Source organism: Rutilus rutilus (genome assembly GCF_951802725.1).
Source record: "Rutilus rutilus genome assembly, chromosome: 4".
Lineage (NCBI taxonomy): Eukaryota > Metazoa > Chordata > Actinopteri > Cypriniformes > Leuciscidae > Rutilus > Rutilus rutilus.
This window is the reverse complement of record NC_140212.1, coordinates 32232611-32253215: the sequence shown is the minus strand read 5'-3', so window position 1 is coordinate 32253215 and position 20605 is coordinate 32232611. Positions and strand designations below refer to the sequence as shown.

The following is a 20605-nucleotide window of genomic DNA, read 5'->3' as shown; positions in this document are numbered from 1 at the left end:
CAAGATACGCGAGAGTCTGGTCGGGCAGTCAACATATTGATGTAGAGCAGGTAAAAAAGTTGACAGATCGCATTAATTCATATCCCCCAGAATCAACACTGGTTGCTCAGGTGAGTGGGCCAGTGCTTCATTAAAACATTCTGCTATTTTGTTCCCGGCTTTCACATAATCCGGTCCAGGAACATATACTAAAATAATTGTTATTTGCCCAAACTCCCTGGGAAGATAGAAAGGTCTAAAAGCCACTGACAAGAGTTCATAATCCGGAGTACATACCTGTTCACATATACGAAATCGAGTGGCCCACCTATTATCCACGTAGATACACAGACCTCCTCCAACTGCTTTTTGAGATGCGGCTACATTTCTGTCCGCTCTTATCATTGTATATCCACTTATGTCGATGTCCTGTATTCCATCCTTTAGCCAGGTCTCAGTAAAACATATCAAGTTACTTTGTCTGAAATCGCTGTCATATTTCGCTTTCAATAGCAGTTCATCGGTTTTACTTCTTAGGGACCGTACATTTGAGAGGGTGATTACAGGTAAAGGAGGTTTATGGCCTCTTCTTTTTAATCTCTGTCGCACCCCACCTCTAGATCCTCGTTTCTTCGATGAAATCCTGTTCCATGTCCTTGTCCTAGAATTCCTTAAAAGCTCTTTGCAATCTTCAGGCAATTGCACTTGAGGACAAACATTCGGAAGATGCAGGATTAATAAAAGGAGTTCCTCCCGGGTGTACATGTGAGCTCCGCTTACGGCGTTCACCTCCGAACCGATCGCCACTAATAACTTCAACAGATATACAATCGCCCAATATGCGAAGCAGCTCATTTTCATAGTGGACGTAATGGCTAAAATAAAATAAAAATAAAACAGCAAATACTTAAATCACGGGAATAAACAAACAAACAAACCAACGAACGAACGCACGTGAAGCACTGGGTCAGCAGCAGAGCCGCGCCAAGCCAGGTGTACAGAGCAGAGTTTCAGGAGGAACAAATTAACATCTTTGTCTTCTGACATCATCTTTAAATGTTTCTGTTTTATGATTTATTTATTGAATTTTCACAGCAACAGAGACAAACAATCAGAAAAGTAAAATTAATAAACAATCACACATCAAATATAAAACAAAGATAATAATAATTAAAGCTGCAAGCAGCATTTATCGGGGTTCAAGCAGTTAAGGCCTTTAAGGCCTTTAAGCACACAAGCATCAAAAGACATTACGTTTTATTTAGCAAGCATTTAACAACTGCCATCATAGATGAAAAAGTCAATTTACAGCCAATACAGGCAGTTTACCATAGGAAATATATGGTTTTAAAGCGTTTTTACAGTTATAGCACCTTTTTGCCTGAGTCTTCTTACAGTCTTGCCTGATCTCCACCACTTTTATTAGTAGTACTCAAAGTGTGCCTATATATATGTGTCAAATTTGTTGTAAATTGTATATGTAAAAATGTAATTTTGATAAGGAGTTTAGAATATTATATTCAGTGGCGTAACGAGCCAACACCGGGCCCTTAAGTAGGATTATCAAGGCGGGCCCCTTGATGATGCAATTGATGACACTGATGACGCAATGTCCGCGAGTAGGCTACCATGAATAGGGCAGGATATGATCATACACAGCATATAAGAGATGAGATGACTAACAAAATCAGGAGGAGCCTACGCTCACCAAAAAAAAAAAAAAAAAAAAAAAAACTGGTGACAGCGCACCATAACACATTGTTAGGCCTAGGTCCAAATACATAAAAAAGATGCTCTCTTACATTATAGCGGGATTTTCCGGGCTTTCCTATGTGCAACTGCAAAGTTGTCGATTAGATCAGGATTGTGCGCACGGGCATTCTCAATTGACCCTTCGCAGGGAGTTTGATTGACAGGCATTCTGACTAATCATAATCCGCCATTTTGTCCCACAAAGCAGTCAGGAGAGTTAGTAGATTAACATTGGAGGATTTAAATTTGAAAAACAAAGTGTACTGATGTCTTAGCACTTTAAAACAACTTTCCTTTTATGTTCATTCATGTTTATTTTAATGCTATAAATTAACTAGAAGGAAGAGATGATCGGTTCACGAGCAGCTTTAACTGAGCCTCGAGTCTACAGCAATCTGTCAGACACATTAAAGAGTCACAAAACGGTATTTATTGTAAATGTCTCTAAAAAATGACTACATGTGAAAGGTGAGACTTTTGGCGCTTTTCCATTACCAGTACCAGCTCAACTCAACTCGACTCGGCTCGGCTCGCTTTTAGCTCTGTTTTCCATTGCAGATAGTACCTCCACAATAGTACCTGGTCATCATAGCGATGCCGCAGGAAACTGCCGTGACTTAATCTTCTACGCGAGATACATCCGCTGCCACACACACAGGACAATGGAGGAAATCGAGTGTATGCTGTTTTTGGATGTTTTTGTTTTTGCTGTTTTTTATTCAGGATACTCCGTCTGGCGCGTGCAATGATGACGCAGTGAATAGTGACGATTCTCTCTGACCAATCAGCAGTCTGCCGTGTTTTCACGTCACATTTTAGTATCGTCTCAACTCGCTTAGAACCTCGCCGGAGGTGGTACGAAAAAAAAGTACCTGGAAGCAGGTACAGGTACAACTTTTACACAGTGGAAAACCAAACAAAGCCGAGTCGAGCCGAGCCGAGCCGAGGCGAGCTGGTACTGTGTAGTGGAAAAGCGGCATTTGTTTCATATCAAAAGTACTTGTCTGTCAGCACGCAGTCTCCTCTCTGATCCGCAATGTATTTTTCACTGCGTGAGAACTTGGTGTGGTGTGAGAGTGGCGTTGCTTATCAGACATAGCAACAGTAACTAAAGTGGGCGGGTCTTTGCGAATGGTCATTGAAAGTATGGACGGGGATTCGCCAGTCCCAATTCAAAACAAATTTCATCACAATCCATCATTGTTTGTTTCAAACATGTGAGAGCATCAAAATGATCCATGGGTGAAATTGATTGGATTTAATTCATTTTTTTGTCAGTTCCTATCATAATTTTAACATTTTGGCGTTATTGTTTAGCTATTTACCTATGTTTTTAAATTTCCTTTTTTTTTTTTTTTGTTGTCTCGATCGGACTAATGGCTTTGAAGATAACCACAATTTTTTAAAGCTCTAAATGACACTTACAAAAACCATAAGGCGAAACCTGGCATGTTTGGTATTGTTGGACTCGGCAAGGATTCAGGAGGTCACTCCTGTGAAAAAACACTGGCTTGAAACTTCTAAGGCTCCTTCAAGGCATTGTGCCAATGACGTATACTGAGTTTTTTGAGATACACCAATGTTCTCATAGACTATCATGGCACCTTGGACAAAGACACTGCGTGCCAATTTTCAGTAGACTAACAGTTGGGTGCGCTTATAGCTATTTTCATGATTTTTTTCACTGTTATAGTGCCACCAAGTGGCCAATTGTCACGATTTTTTTCATGTCAACTCAGATTGAGCTTATGAACATGTGTCCCAAGTTTAGTGAAAATATCTCTTTCCGTTCACAAGTTATAACCGTTTTATAGTGCCACCTAGTGGCTAATTGTTGCGATTTTTTTCAAGTGATCTCAGATTGAGCTCAGGAAGATGTGTCCCAAGTTTAGCAAAAAAATCTCATTCCGTTCACAATTTATAACCGTTTTAGTAAAAGTGGCCCTGGTGCCATCAAAGATTTTGGTTCCCCTTATCGACCGTTAATTGAAATTTTGCATTTTTTGGATGATTATTGATTGTCAGACTCCAGAGAATATTCTTGCAGTGGTTTGGTTCTGATCGGGCCAAAAACCTAGGAGAAGTTTGCAAAAATAGGTTTTTCAAAAAAATGCAATTTACTCGAAATTGGCACCTGAAGGGCGAGCAAATCGGAGATAGCCATTTTGTCCGCCTCCAGCCAAGGATTCCAACGATATAAGACACTTGATCCTGGGACAAACGGTCTAAGAGTTATGAGCAATTTTGAACTTTTGGTTGCTGTAGCGCCACCTATGGGCCATTCGGGGTCATACTCTGATAGGTTGTCCCCAAATTGAGGCCTACCATCTGGCCAGGTTTCAAGTCTCTAGGCCTTGCGGTTTGGCCTGTACGATGCGTTTTACGAATCCTTACAATTACAATAGGGTTTCAGCATTTCATGCTTGAACCCCTAAAAAGATAAACATCAATCCAGAAACCCCCACTAACAGGTTTAGTACAGTATACAATATATTACAACAGAAGCGTCTTTAATAATAGACATAACCCAAAGCAGAGGAATCATGTTTTGAACAGATCCGAGAAGTTCAGATAAAACATCTCTGAATGTCTTAAACTGAGTTTAGAGTTGAAAGTCTAGTTTTGCTCGTATCACCCAGACATGTTTCAGTGAGTCTCATTGTGTCTCATATTTCCTCTCTCTTCTCTGTGTATCATTGTCTGTTTCTCTTTATTTCACTGACAGAAGTTCAGCTGTGTTATTAATGTAATGAAGAGACAATAAGAGACTTTATAACATCTCACTGTTACTGATTTATCATGCAGCTCAAAGCATTATGGGTAGAATCTCTCTACAGTCTGTTCTGATTCATCAACACAGTTTCACTGATGATCCAGTATAAACCCAAAACCCAGGATAGAGCGGTTGAGTGAATGTGGTCTGGACTGTGTGGATGAGGCTCATTGTGTCAGAGACGCTGTAGAAGGACAGAGTTCCTGCACTGTGATCCACATACACTCCTACTCTCCTGCTGATGGGCTTTACAGGGAGTTTAGTCACTATCTTATTGTGTATGAATGAGTACCTGGAGGAAGAGCAGAACAAACTCCAGGACTGATCATTATATCCAAACTCACACTCAATAACTGATCCCTTCCTGCTGATGCTCTTATATGACACTGATTTAGACACATAACCACTCCACTCAATCTCCCAGTAACAGCGTCCACACACACTCTCTCTACACAACACCTGACACACATCAAATCTGTCTGGATGATCAGGATACGGCTGATCTGTGTAAGTGTTAGAAATCACTCTGTTCCTCTCAGACAGACGGAGGCGTTTATGCACTGTGTTCGGATCCAGAGTGAACTGATGAGAATCTGATGGAGAGAAAACACATCAGTGAATTACAGAAACTTTCTATCTTGAGTCTTCATTTCAGATCTGACTCGTTCATTTAGGATTGTAAGCAACCAATGATAATAAAGCACTAAAGAAATATCATTCTGTAACAGCTTTTGTCCTGAATGATGTTCTGACTGAAATCGCCATGGTTACCAAACAGAAAAGATAGGATTCTTATGTTCAAATATTTCTGTAATCAGGAATTATGAAATAGTGATGAATTATGAATACAGTTTTTTTTAATTGCTTTGCCACAATTTTCACAAGCAAGTATTACGTGTGTGTGTGTGTGTGTGTGTGTGTGTGTGTGTGTGTGAAACTCTTCGTACTAATATCACAACAGATCATCAGAAGAGCATTTCCCCAAATATTCCAGTGTGTGTGTGTGTGTGGGAGAGAGAGAGAGAGAGTGTGTGTGTGTGTGTGTGTGTGTGCGTGTGTGTGTGTAGACGTACATTTGTGTAGTCCTGCTGTAATCCTGATCTCTCCTCCATGATCCACACTACAAAACACACAGTGACAGTTAATCAGTAACACACACACACTCACTCACTCACTCACTCACTCACACACACACTCTATCTCTCTCTCTCACACACATGCACGCACACACACACACACACACACACACACACACACACACTCTCTCTCTCTCTCTCTCTCTCACACACACACACACACACACACAATCTCTCTCTCACACGCACACACGCACACACACACACTCTCTCTCTCTCTCTCTCTCTCTCTCTCTCTCTCTCTCTCACACACACACACTCGTGGAGCAAAGAGGACACTGACGGCGACGGTTACTTTTGATATGAACCTAATTCTCAGCACTCAGATTCTGTCAATTTGATTACGAACTTCAAACAATAAACAGCGTTTTGTGGCTTGTAAATGTGACAGATTGCTGTAGCTCCTCAGTTCAAGCGGCACGTGAACCGATCATCTCTTCTTTACTACTATTACTAGTTACAGTTTTTCTGAATTGCTAAAACACATTTCTTGAAACCATCACTCACTTTCTCAAAACCTTAAACACAAAACCACATTTTCAAGCCACATTCAGAGAACCTCTGACAATCGCCTCAAAACCATTTTATCTGCTCACACAATGCTCTCAGATCTTACACACATCAGTCTATATTATAAACACTACAGATCATTCATTAGACTCTACAGAGAGAAATGGAGAACGCAGAATCCAGAGCATGCAGATACAGGAAAAAAGTATATTGTTACAAAGTAAACAAATTTTGCAATTACTTAAAAAGTAAAGTAATGATAATGTACAGTAGTAAGGTGAATAACTGTGTGCACTGCAATTACAGTATTGTGCTAAATATGGTATAGCACTGAATGTCTGTATATTAGTTTTTCTCGATTGCTTAAACATATTTCTTGAAACTATGCCTCGTACTCTCAAAACTGTAAACACAAATCAACAACGTCTCACCCAATTCCCCAAACATCCTATTTTCAGGTCAAAATGAAGCTCTACACTCAAAACCATTCACTCTTGCTGAAAAACGTACTCGGTTACTAACGTAACCTCGGTTCTCTCTAGAAGAGGGAACGAGTACTGCGTTTTTGTAAAAACGCTACGGGAAAAACTCTTTTTTCACGAAATACTGAAGCAAAAAATTATCCTTAATTTTCATACATGTAAAGCGCGTTGCAGCAGTACTCAGCTATGGCGAGACGGCTTGCTCGCTCATTGGCTGCTCTGCAGCAACTGCATAAGCCTATCAAGCGAGGCCTGAGGTGACGTCAGGCCAATGAGGGCGATTCACTTGATTTTCATCGCCGAAGCGAACCAGAGTGAACCGTACGCACGGCAGAGAACGCAGTACTCGTTCCCTCTTCTAGAGCGAACCGAGGTTACGTTAGTAACCGAGTACGTTCTCTTACGAGAGTCCTCTCGTACTGCGTTTTTGTAAAAACGCTACGGGAACCCCTTGTAAAACGCTGTGCGTGCTGGGATAAAGACACCGATCACTGGAAGCTAAACCAGGTGTACAGTGCATAATCACCAGATAGACTCACAAAGAGTCTGGGAATAAGGGAGGGGGACCTTAATTCCCTATACTGTAGCGTCCGCAGACGTAAAACATGACCTCACAGAGAGAGTCTAGAGACAAGAGGGGATTCCCTCCGTCCTTATATGGTCGCGTCAGCAGACGCGAATATGACATCACATAGACAGGGTGGGGGAACCTGAACTAAATGTGGGAAATGTGGGTCTTACACAATTCTGCCCATAAGACAGTCGGTAGCGCATGTGATTTCAGTGTTCTAGTTAGATAGCTGAATCGACTATACCGATAGTAGCTTAGCCTGCAAGGCGGGAACCTCTAGGTTGTAAAACCTAATAAATGTAGACGGCGAGGCCCAGCCTGCCGCCGTACATATATCCTGTAAGGAAATCCCGCTGGACCAAGCCCACGAGGAGGCAACGCCCCTCGTGGAGTGCGCTCTAACTCCCAACGGGCACTGGAGGCCCTTGACAGTATAAGCCAGCGCTATGGCGTCAACTATCCATCTGGATAAGCTCTGTTTCGAAACAGCCATTCCCTTGGAACGTCCACTGAACGAGACAAAGAGCTGCTCAGTCTGTCTGAAGACAGCAGAGCGGGACACGTAAGCTCTTAAAGCCCTAATGGGGCAAAGAAAACTTGAGTCCCCTTCCTCACTTGATCCCGGCAGGGCAGACAGGGAGATAACCTGAGCCCGAAACGGCGTGTTGAGGGACTTTGGCACATAGCCATGCTTAGGTTTGAGTATGACTTTAGAGTCATTAGGTCCAAACTCTAAGCACGCTGGGCTCACGGAGAGCGCGTGCAGGTCACCTATGCGCTTCACCGAAGCGAGAGCCATCAAAAACACTGTTTTGAAAGACAAATGTTTGAGGCTAATAGATTGGATAGGCTCGAAAGGGGCACCTTTCATGGCCGCCAAAACCGTAGAAAGGTCCCACATAGGGACTGAAGGAGGTCTGGGTGGATTCAGCCTAGCTCCCCTGAGGAAGCGGATGACTAAATCGTTCCTTCCTAGTGACTGACCCAGCGTTGTTCCAGAGAACGCTGTAATAGCCGCCACATAAACTTTGAGCGTGGAAGGGGATCTGCCCTTATCCAACAGCTCCTGTAGGAAGGAGAGAACCTCCGTCACCTCACAATCGAGAGGTGATAGGCTCCGAGCTGTACACCAGCCGGAGAAAACCGACCACTTTGAGGCATAAAGCCGCCGAGTCGACGGTGCTCTGGCCTGAGTGATGGTATTTATCACTCCCTCTGCGAGGTCAACGGATATCCGTTGAGCGCCCACACGTGAAGGGACCACAGCTCCGGGTGTGGGTGCCAAATCGAGCCCCCGGCCTGCGAGAGGAGATCTCTCCTCAATGGCACTGGCCATGGAGTGATGTCTGCTAGCTGCATCAGGACTGGAAACCATGCTTGGTTCTTCCAGAACGGTGCTACAAGCAGCACTGGGCATTTTGTTTCCCTGACCCGCTCTAACACCTGTGGCAGGAGGGAGACGGGGGGAAAAGCATATAGCGGGCAGCGCGGCCACATCTGGGACAGCGCGCTGTCGTTCTTGGAAAAGAACACGGGGCAATGAGCGTTTTCGCGGGACGCGAATAGGTCCACCTCCGCTCTGCCGAATCTCTCCCACAACAGCCGGACTGTTTGTGGGTATAGAGACCATTCGCCCAGGGGAATGTTGTTCCTGGACAGTCTGTCTGGGCCCACATTCTGGAGCCCAGGCACATGCACTGCTCTCAGCGAGCGCAAATTGTGCTGAGCCCATATTAGGAGGCGTTTCGCCAGCCTGTACAGGGATGTGGATCTCAGACCGCCCTGGCGATTTATATAGGACACCACGGCCGTGTTGTCCGAACGGACTACGACGTGTTGGTCCTTGATTTGGGGACAAAAACGCGTCAGCGCGTTGTGCACTGCCAGCATTTCCAGGCAGTTGATGTGTTGGAGCTTTTCTCGTTTCGACCACAGGCCGAAGAACGGTCTGCCCTCGAGCAGCGCTCCCCATCCCGAGGTGGATGCGTCTGTCGACACCATCCTCACTCCCGAGGAAGTCCCCAGGCTTACACCTGATCGGTACCAGTCGTCCGCCAACCAAGGTATCAGGGCTGTCACACAGCTCTGATTGACCTTGAGACGTAACCGGCCGGGTACTCGCGCTTTCAACCAGAACTGCAGAGGGCGCATGCGGAGCAAGCCCAGCTGAAGAACTGGTGATGCTGAGGCCATGAGACCTAGCATCCTTTGAAACGTCCTGAGCGGGGTAGTCGCGCCGCGCGCTGAATGTGCAGCACGCGCTGTGGCGACAGCCGCGCTGTCATAGACTGTGAGTCCAGAATGGTACCCAGAAACGAAATCGTTTGACTGGGGTTCAGTGAACTCTTCGTCCAATTGACCGTGATACCAAGATTCTCGAGGTGATCGAGTAAAATGGTTCTGTGCTCCACGAGCTGTGATCGTGATTGAGCTAGGATCAGCCAGTCGTCCAAATAGTTCAGCACTCGCATGCCTCTGAGTCTGAGAGGGGCGAGCGCTGCGTCCATGCATTTCGTAAATGTACGAGGTGCCAGGGACAAGCCGAACGGCAGGACTGTATACTGGTATGTCTGACCCTCGAAGGCGAATCTCAAGTATCGCCTGTGATGTGACGCTATCTGTATTTGAAAATACGCGTCCTTCAGATCTATTGACATAAACCAGTCTCCTCGGCGAACATGCGCGAGGATTTTCCTGGTCGTGAGCATTTTGAAACTGCGTTTCACTAATGCTTTGTTCAGCCGTCTTAGATCCAGTATGGGTCTGATACCGCCGTCCTTTTTGGGGACTAGAAAGTATCTGCTGTATAGCCCCCCTTCGCTTTGAGCTTGGGGTACATGCTCTATCGCCCCTTTGCTTATCAGTTTTGATATTTCGGCGCGAAGTAGGTGTGCTACTTCTAAAATCACCGTAGTTTCGACGCACGCTGTGAAGCGGGGAGGGCGTCGACAAAACTGTAGCGAGAAGCCTCTCTTTATAATGCCTAGCACCCAGTCCGAAACCCCTGGAAGCGCTGCCCATGCTTCTGCATGGCTGGCTAAGGGCTGGATGCGAAGCGCGCTCTGTTCGCCGTGCGACAGAGGTGCTTCGGGGCGCAATAACATAGGCGTTATGCCTGTGGCATTCGAGGCGGGGGGCGCGCTTATTACAGCGGGCAGAGCGCTTGTCCTCGACCTTACTACAGTGCTTAACTGAGTGAGGGAGGGCTGAGAGAGTCTCGCGGGACTCATGTCTGCGAGTAAATGTGGGCGGGAAGCGGGCACATTCACTGCTTTGGACGCGCTGCCTGCCTGAGCAGAGCGAGCGCGCACAGGTCTCGTTTTTACAGAGAGCCTGTGGTCTGTGAGACATAGTGTTTGTGGGCACTGGGAAGTGGGCACTTTCACTATATTGGAAGCGCAATCGACCTGAGTCGATTTTATGTGCGCGAGCCCTAAGTGTAGGGCTGTGCTTGTGTGTAGGGATGGGCACTGAGGAGTGGGCATCGACACTACATTTATAGCACCATCGGCCGTGGCCGGGACACCAGAAAATACACTCTTTTCGGGATATATCTGGGTAGCCGTGAAAACGGCTTTTGTGTGCAGGCAAGCGGGCAACTGTGCGGGCTTGCGTCTTGCAGAAAACGCTGGAACAGACGCAAGTCTTGGGACTGAAACAGCGGCGCGCTTGGGTGAGAGACCGGCCGCAACGGGACTCACACACCTGCGCTTTCCTAGGCGTGCTAGGACTTCTTCGGGGCTTCTGGCTTTACCACAATCCTCGGCCGCGGCCCGCGCTGAGCGGGGCGTCGGTTGGTAGAGCGAGAGCGGGACCTAGAGCTGTGCTGCTGTCGCTGCTGTGAAGATGCGGCCGAAGGCGGGGGCTGAGGCTGAGAGCTCCGCGGAGTCTGTTTTTCACGACTCGCTGCAGAACCGGAGCGCTTCGGGAGGAAGTGCTTAAAGGCTTGAGACGCTTTCTGGGCTTCGGTAAATCTCTCCACGAACTCGGAGAGAGAAGATCCGAAAAGGCCAGCGGAAGACAGCGGGGCGTCGAGAAACGCGGTGCGCTCGGAATCAGCCATCTCCGTGAGCGTCAGCCATAGATGCCTCTCAGCAACAGTAGCGGAAGCCATACACCTTCCCATGGCTTGTGCAGCAGACTTGGTAGCGCGGAGTGTTAGATCTGAAGCGCTCCTCAAATCCGCAATGCAGATAGCTTCAGGTCCCATCTCGTCCAACTTACGGAGGAGATCACCCTGGAATATCTGCAGCGTAGCCATGGTTTGTAGTGCTGACGCGGCCTGCCCAGCGGCGGAGAAAATTCGCGCGAGCAGCGTCGACGTCATGCGGCAGGCTTTAGAAGGCAACACCGGTTTAGTCCGCCGTCCAGCAGAGGGCGGGCAAAGGTGGGTCGCTATCGCCTGTTCCACCGGCGGAAGTGAAAGGTAGCCTCGGTCTTTCGCATTATCCAGGGAGGAAAATGCTGGCGACACAGACGAGCGCGTTCGCGCAGAGTAGGGCGCATTCCAAGCCTTCGCAACTTCTTCATGAAGCTCAGGAAGAAAAGGAGCGGGCTTTGATTCCGGAGAAGTGCGCTCACCAGGGAGGAAGCTACCATCCAGCCGGGTGCGAGAGGGGAGTTCCGGTGCAGACCACTCGAGGCCGAGGCTCGCCGCGGCCAGCGCGAGTACTCGCATGAGCTCCTTCTCGATGTTAGCTCTTGTAGTGGGCTTGCGGGCAGGAGGCGCGAGATCCTCTGAGCTCGCCCAGTCCTCGCTGCCTGAAGCTAGCAGAGAGCAGGAATCCTTCTCCCCCGATGCGGCCTCGGAAACGACTTCCTCTGATGAAGCGGCGGCAGACTGCGGGCGCTGAGCATCAGGAAGTGATTCAGGAGAAGCCGGTGAAGCAGGCGGGCGAACCGGCGAGCTTGGTCGGGCTGGAGCGGGTTCCGGGACCCGCTGCGAGCGGCGCTTCTTACGGCGCGGCGGGGAATGCAGGCTCTGAGAAGGATGCCAGGCGAGTCCGCAGAGTCCTCACCAAATCTGCAAAACCATACACTAATTCTCGGCCTTCAACTCAGTTTTCAATTTCATAAAACACTTTTTGCAAACCACAACACACAATTCTCTATGAAACACACACAAATCTAACAGGAAGCCTCTTGATTTCCTTTTTCAAACACAACCTATCAAAATGCCACACTAATTCATCAGTGCCTCACACACACTCCTCACAATAAATTGTTTGGTTTCAATCTTACTTTCGTGTTTACCGTTTACATAACCCTTAATAGCGTGGATAGTCACATGATGTTATGGATGGCCACAAAAGGCTTTATTAGAGATTTCTCTTTTTCATCAAATTTAAACAAAGTATGAAAGTTCCAAATTGAGGAATTAGAACAAATTTGCCTCTCCAAAGACATCAAGTTGAAGAGAAAATGATTAAGATCTGTTGAAAATGTATTAAAGAACTCATTTTAATACTAGTCTAATATTAGTCTAAACTAAATGATTTGCTTTGAAGAAAGGCTGAATTCATTATGCATAGAGTCCGGCAGAATTTTTATGGGTCAAGACCCAGTAAGGTATTGGCTTTACAACTCAGACAAAGTGAAGCTAGGGCTATTATTGATAATATTTATTCATCTACAAAAGGCTTAGTAACAAATCCTAGAGAGATACACAACACTTTTGCAGAACATTTGAAAGATTTATATCAACCGAAGGATAGTATAGATATAGTTGAGTGTCATACATTTCTACATGACACTGATCTACCACAATTAACACGAAGTGAATCTGAACAAATGAGTCAGCGAATAACACTTGAGGAGCTGTGTGCAGCATTAAACATTAAAAAAAGCAAAGAAGGGGAAATCACCTGGACCGGATGGGATCCCCCAGAATTAATCTTACATTTTTGGGACATATTAGGACCACAACAATGACATTTCATAAATGTTTAATAAATTATGTGTTACATTTTTCTGTATGTTTTGCTCACATCAGGTGCACATGCAAAATGGACACTTTTGAAAAAAACAAATGAATATAGCTCTTATCTCTTTAATTCCAAATAAAGATAAGGATCTTACTTAATGCTCAAATTTTATGGTTTTAGGAAAATATATCTGCAAATTAGTTCATAGTGATCAATCTGGCTTTATTCCACATCATTCGGCTGCAGAAAATATAAGTCAGTTGCTACATGTAATTAATGAAAGTAAAAATAAAAAATTCCCCTTGTGCAGTTTTGTCCTTAAGCCCGGGACACAACAATGACATTTGATAAATGCTTAATAAATTATATGTTACATTTTTCTGTATGTTTTGCTCACATCAGGGGCACAGTGGTTAAAGACTCCATGTGTTTCAGAGAAGACAGCTGCCTATACCCTCACCAGTCAGCACTTACACTGCAGTACACACTACACTACACAAGACAGCTGTCTATACCCTCACCAGTCAGCACTTACACTGCAGTACACACTACACTACACAAGACAGCTGTCTATACCCTCACCAGTCAGCACTTACACTGCAGTACACGCTACAGTGTTCAACACCTGTTACAGATGATGTGTAAATGCATGAATAAATCATTTACAACACTTTCTGCATCCCCTAATCTAAAGTGTAAACTATTGATCACTTGTAAATGTGTTACACATCATTCGTAGATCTTTCTGACCTGTTACAAATGATCTGTACGTGTATTCAAGGCATTTACAATACGTTCTGCACCCTCTAATGGCTACATACATACAAAAAAGTAACAATTTATGAAACGCACGTCATGTTTTGTAAATGATTAGTTAATCATTAACTAATCAATTGTAAATGACTTATAACTCAATCTACAAAACATACATAAAATAATTAACATATCACTTATTAATCATTTATGAACGCATAGTCATGTTTCATAAATAATTAGTTAAAGGTCCCATGACATGAAATTTTCACTTTCTGAGGTTTTCTAACATTAATATGAGTTCCTCTAGCCTTTATATGGTCCCCAAGTTTCTAGAAATTTTAATCGGTGTAAATCGAGCTTTTGCTATCTTTCTCTGCCTTTGAGAAAATGGAAGCTTAAACGGGCTGATCTTGAATCTCCTCCTTATGACATTATAAGGAGAAATGTTACCTCCCCTTTCTCCGCTTTGCCCGCCCAGAGAATATTTTCCGCCCATGAGAAAAGGAGCTAGGAAGTAGGAACGCGTGCGCGCGATTTCAGTTTGTCCACAAGCGATATCATGGCTTTTGAGTGAGCGAAGCATAATAATCGCTCAATAATTGGATGTACAAATGAACACCGAAGCCTTTTTTAGTTCCTTCATCCAAGCCCCAGAAGAATCAGTGGATTAATTTCATTTTCTCTGGAAATGCGCCAACTCAACTTCCCAAAGTTTTGCATGTCTGCGGCAAACATTTCACTGACGACTGTTTCCTCAACTTGGGTCAATACAGAGCTGGGCTTGCTGAACGTCTGAAACTAAAGTCTGGATCAGTACCAACTCTCTTTGGCTCAGCTATACACCTCGGACAAGTAAGTCAACTAATGATATATAAGTGTGTTGCTTTACTGTTTATGGTTACCTAGCTTGTTACACATAGAATGTGGCTGTAACATTAGCTATGCAGTTACTTGCGCTAATGTAAAGGTAGACAGCATCAAGTATGTGTGTGAATACACACACTGTAACGCGAGTGTTGTACACTTCTTTGTTATTTGGATAACCGTTTTCCTGTTGGTTATATGGCACGCGATATCTGCATTTCAAGATCGCAGAGCTTGATGTAATTGTAATAAGATAAATTTACAGATGTTACAGATCTCTGGGTACTAGAACATCTAGGCACAAAAAACTGGTTTTCCCCCATGCTATCTCCAGCTTAAACAGCTAACACAGCAATAAACACCGGTTTTAAAATTAATTATCAGCACGTGAGAGAGAAGCAATAATTAGATTTTTTTTGTTAAAAAAACACAAATTTTATTTATAGAGCTGCACTGCACTGCATCTGTATAAGTCTGTTTCAGATGTATACCACAATATAATTTTATATATATATATATATATATATATATATATATTACTTTTAAGATATATGAAATATAAATTATGTAAACAAATAAATTATGTAATATCATTTTGTCGTTTCATAGATCTAATTTTAAGTATTAATGTTATTCACTAAACATGCTTATCTTCTATCTTCTTACAAGTTGCTCATGTAACATATACAAAGTAATAAATTGAGTACTAATTTGACCTTGTTGTTATTTTAAACTAACCATTCGGAAACATCCTGCTGGAGCCGCTGAGTTGCAACTTCTTCATCCGTTGCTTCTCCATCTGGATCAGATTCTGGGTCAAACTGAAATGCTTGAACGACTGCATGTCTTCGTGCCATTGGAATATATCCAACGTAAACATGCATGGTACCGTTGCGCAAGATGGTCAAGGCCACACCCATCCTCCACCTTGCGCCGCCTTTCTCCTCCTCATTAGCATTTAAAGCTACAGACACCGAAACGGCCCGTCTGAAGGAAGCTCATTCTGGGACTGGCTTGTAGTAGCTATAATCAGAGCCCGTCTACGGAGAGCCTGCCCACTCCCTATTAAGTCCTATTGTACCGAATTTTGGTTGTAGTTCCACCAGAGTTCCACTGGGGGCGATTGTCCATGAGTGCAAAATGAATGGGAGTCTATGGGGCTAGAAGGCTAAATTTGTCTCTTTCACCTGATTGCCGTTGAGAAATCTCAGATTCGGTTATAGGTCGAAAGTCGAACGAACGAGTACTTATGTCCTTTCGATTTCTTACAGGTTGAGTTGTTGTGGCCCATAACACGCTAGCATTCTGCTAATGAATGCTGATTGGTCAGTGAAGGACTGATTACGACCAGAGATACCGCTTGATGGCATCGTGGCATCCGAAGCGGGACCAGAAACAAACAAAACAAAAACTCTTCTAGCACGTGTATTTACCTGTGTCAGCTGTGTTGTCAGAAATTGCTAAACAAAAGCTTATTTGATGTGGCAGTATATTCTACAGTAAAAACTGTACCCAAATCTAGTCAACAAAATGTTGTCTTTCATATTTCGCCTGACTGTAACGTTGTTTTTATGAAATATTAGGGCATATAAATGTTAATTTGCAGTTTAATACGTTGCTTATACAAATAGCCTACATTTTATTTCAACATATTTCAGTCGATTTTTACTCATCTCAGTATAGCAATACAGTTTGCTAAAACATCATCATTCATTCACACACAGAAAGCGTGTTATTGCGAGCTGTGGTAAACAGCGCGCATCTCTGCCATTCATTCATTCACAAACAGAAACGCGATTCACTTGAGAAGGAAAAAAACATACTACAGTATTCCTCAGCTCAGTCGGATCCTTGCTCCTCGAAATACCCGCACTTCTGAGGTACATTTTCCATTATTATTATTCCTCACAGCGCTGCGAGACGGTGTAAACAAGTAATGATCTGAATAAACTTGTGTTTTCTCGAGCTGATATGGGGGCGTTCACAGGTTTGCGTGGATTGCCTCAGTCATTTGTGTTTGAATAGCGTGCGCTCTCCGTAGGCGTGGTCACATCAAAAATAATTAGATGAGATTAGAACGACTGACATCTCGCTCTTTTCTTATAGATTACATGAACTGAGAATATTTGTTTTTTATATAAATTACTTAATTTAAAAGAAGAGAATTCAAGCTTCATGTCTGTGTGTCTGTATGTCTGTTTGACTGAGTATTCAGCTGAGTTATTGTTCATTTTTGGACGCGTTTCAGAATGGACTTCACTGACAGAGAGAAGGCAGAACTCGCTTCGTGTTTATTTTTCTTTATTTGGCAAAAAGCACAACACTTTGTTTTTATTGTGAGTATACACAAAAATAATACACATTTAACAGAATCGATTGATGTGTGAAACTTGTTTGTAATATCAAAGTCAACAGAGCAAAATGAATCTCTTTTGAACTGATAAAAAAAAAAGCGAGCTGGTATCGCCGGCGATACCGCCGACCCCAGGGGGTTAAATAAGGGTTCAATAGGAAGACAAGGTATCCAGAGATATGCATATGCAAGTTCTTGGTGGTTAGTTTAAAGGGAGAGCAGGGGTGGGTATAAGGACCAGCTAACTGGTGTTGGTCTTATTATGGATCTTGTTTTCTTTTGTCATTAAGACAAAACATTTTTTCACATTTACAGTCCCTCAAGAGGAGACTTAGATTAAGAAACTCATCTTCTCACCTCGGATGTTTCTCACATTAAGTGTACATGGGTTGGTCACTGTTTTCACCATAAATTGCTTTGAAGGCAAGAGGGACAGCGATTCTTCTACATAAGAACATTGCTTTTGAACCTGAATCATTGATCTCAGATCCAAATGGTTGTTATTTTATTGTGCCTGGAATTTTACAAACAGTTTTTATTTTTTTTTATTTTTTTTATACTCTCTAATCTTTATAGTCATCACATAGTTATAAAGGGAGATTTTAATTTGGTTCAAAATACAATATTGGACAGGTCGTCTTCAAAACACATCGTCTTCCAACTGCCAGACTTCTAGAGACCTAAACTAAACAGATTGGCCTGTCAAATCTCTGGAGGTCAAGGTTTCCAACTAGTAAAGTCTTCTCTTTCTTTTTGCATGTTCAGCGTTCATAACATATTTTTTCTTTTGGATGATAGAATGATACACTGTCAATTCTTGCGACTATCATAGTATAGTCATGGTGCGTTCAAGTCATCTCGTAAAGATCGTATTTACGAGTTGAACGCACATGAATGCCACCACAATATCGTAAATACGAGTGGGAAGCTCTGGATTTTCTTTAAGCCCCGATATTTACAAGTTGTGGGCGTGCCACTGGTCATGGTGGAATACCACAATACTTATAGGTATTTAGCAGTGATATTGTCAGGCTTTTCTATTTACAGCGAAGTAAGCTAATTGCCTGCACAGAATATGATGGCATTATATTATAACAATGTAATATGTAATGATTAAGTTTGCAGTGGCTTCATAAATTAATTAAAAACATAAAAAACCAAAGTACACCTGATGCACATTTCTTTGTTTTTAATTTTCTAGAAATAGAGTTTAAGAGCCTTGCTGTATTTTTGTGTAATCAATTAAGAGAAAGTACACTGCCATTTTACTCCGAGGAAAGCGCCTTGAACGCAGTGCCGTCGTAAACATGAACTTCCCACCTCGTAAGTACGAACTTCCCAGGAGGACTTCAACGCACCATCATCTCCGATCATGCCCCCACCTCTTTGGATTTAAGGTTTACACAAGCCTGAACTTATTCTAAACAATGGAGATTTAGTTCACATTTACTTTCTGATAACAATTTCAAATATTTCCTCACATCTCATTTAAATATATATTTTGAAATAAATGACAATATTTCTATTAGCAGCATCACACTGTGGGAGGCATTCAAAGCCTACATCCATGGACTAATAATTGCATGTGTGTCAGTTGAGGAGATCTGAGAATGCCAGGATGGCAGAAATATCTGACCAACTTTCTAAACTGCAGCTCCAATATTCTCTGACCCCATCTCCCACAATTTATTAAAAAAAAGTCTCCAATTTCATTCAAAGTATAGCTTACTTCTAACTCACAAAGTTGAAAAGCAATTGTTGAGTGTTAGGCAGCATTTCTTTTTTTTTTTTGGTGAAAAATTCTCGAGATTTGAGCTATTTGGCAAACTCTGGTAATAAATTGTATCTTCAAAAGAGCTAATTGTTCCCTATCAATTTAGTAGCTGCCACTATTTCACTACACTATTGGCCAGGAGACTCATTCTCTTTAAGTGGAAACATGCATGCCCTCCTTCATATGATAGATTGATAAAAGAAATGATCTTGTGTTTAAAGCTGGAAAAAAAATTCTTTGAAAGGTTTTTTTTTATTTTTATAAAACATGGAAACCTTTGTAAATGATATTGATACCATTGATCTTGCACTTGAAAATGCAGATGAGGATAAACTATATATATATATATATATATATATATATAATCCTTTTCTTTATATTGCATTGTATTTTGTTATTATGTACACTTATTGTATTGTTTAACTATTACACTTATAGTATTTTTATTGTTATTGTCATATGTATTGTATTGTATGTGTAGTGTGGTTGTACTTGGGGCATTAAGGGCAGAGGAGAGAAATGCAGAGCTGTGGTTAGTTTAATTTTTATATATACAAGATGTTGTATCTGCACAAAATGCCAATAAATATATTTTGAAATAAGAAAAGTTGGGTATGTGCACATGCGTCACACCACTGGACCTCACCTAACACAGGCCCCCTTTCAGACATACTTCATAAGTTGCAAAACTATTTTACTGATGAAATCGCAGAGCAGCGCTGACAACAGAGTGGGATAAAGTGAATCAAAATGTATTTTGTAGGAAAATCATGGAAATGGTTTGTGATTAATATCCTGTTGTTTGTTATATTTTCTTTGTCTTTCTGGGTTTTGGTTGTTTTGCTGTTGTATGCTGTCAGGACCTCTGAAATAACTGAAATAATTTTGCAAAGTGATATGGAACTGTAATGCAGTCAAGACCTGCCTAGAACTACTTTACCTGTGTGTTTACTGTAAATAATTGCACACCTTATAATGTTCGTCAGCCAATCAGAATGAAGCATTCAATAGCCCCTCAGCATAACTACTGTAGAACTAAACCTCTGTAAATTCTCAATAAGAACATTTGTAAATGTAGTAATGTGAGTAATAAGTGAAGATTGAAATGGTGTTTTTGGAGTTGTTTAATCAACTCTTCATACTCTACATACTTGAGTTTATCCAGTCTGTAGTTTGGATCCTCCAGTTTATCAGTGAGCAGCTTGACTCCTGAATCTCCTGGGTGATTGTAGCTCAGATCCAGGTCTCTCAGGTGTGAGGGGTTTGAACTCAGAGCTGAAGACACATAACCACAGCCTTCCTCTGTCACCATACAGCCAGACAATCTATACAAAGACATACAGCAACAGTCCACATGACATTAGTTTGGCAATCAGACGTTACTATCACACACTGATCTTGGCTGCGTTTCCCAAAAGAATCTAAGAATAAATATATCATTTACATTTAGACAAGAAACATTAACAGTCATACAAAAAACTGTGACTGTATGCATATTTAAAAATAAATTATTATTTGCAAGTATTTCAAATGCATTCATTTACAATGAATTCTAATAAATTCTTCATTTCCCTTAAATATCTTTAAATCTGTTTATTGAACTTTTACAATAATACCAGGATACATATACAGGAGAATAGTGAAAAATATATGAAGCTCATAACATCTCTCAGCCAGTCATCAGAAGATTGAGGGAGATTTTGTTTCGATAGCAGAAGAATGCACTGTCTA

The 20605-nt window shown here is 42.6% G+C and overlaps 1 protein-coding gene across 1 annotated transcript in view; it reads right to left on the bottom strand.

The window, feature by feature from the left end:
- Positions 1-1065: 1065 nt before the first annotated feature.
- Positions 1066-20605, bottom strand: part of LOC311289698 (NACHT, LRR and PYD domains-containing protein 3-like) — a 71825-nt gene continuing 52285 nt past the window's right edge. Inside the window, exons 7-9 of the mRNA XM_084407922.1 lie at positions 20026-20199; positions 5578-5624; positions 1066-5097 (exon numbers count right to left, since the gene is read on the bottom strand). Of these exons, the coding sequence (XP_084264048.1) occupies positions 4583-5097; positions 5578-5624; positions 20026-20199 (736 nt within the window). The 3' untranslated portion in view covers positions 1066-4582. The remainder of the gene's footprint in view (positions 5098-5577; positions 5625-20025; positions 20200-20605) is intronic.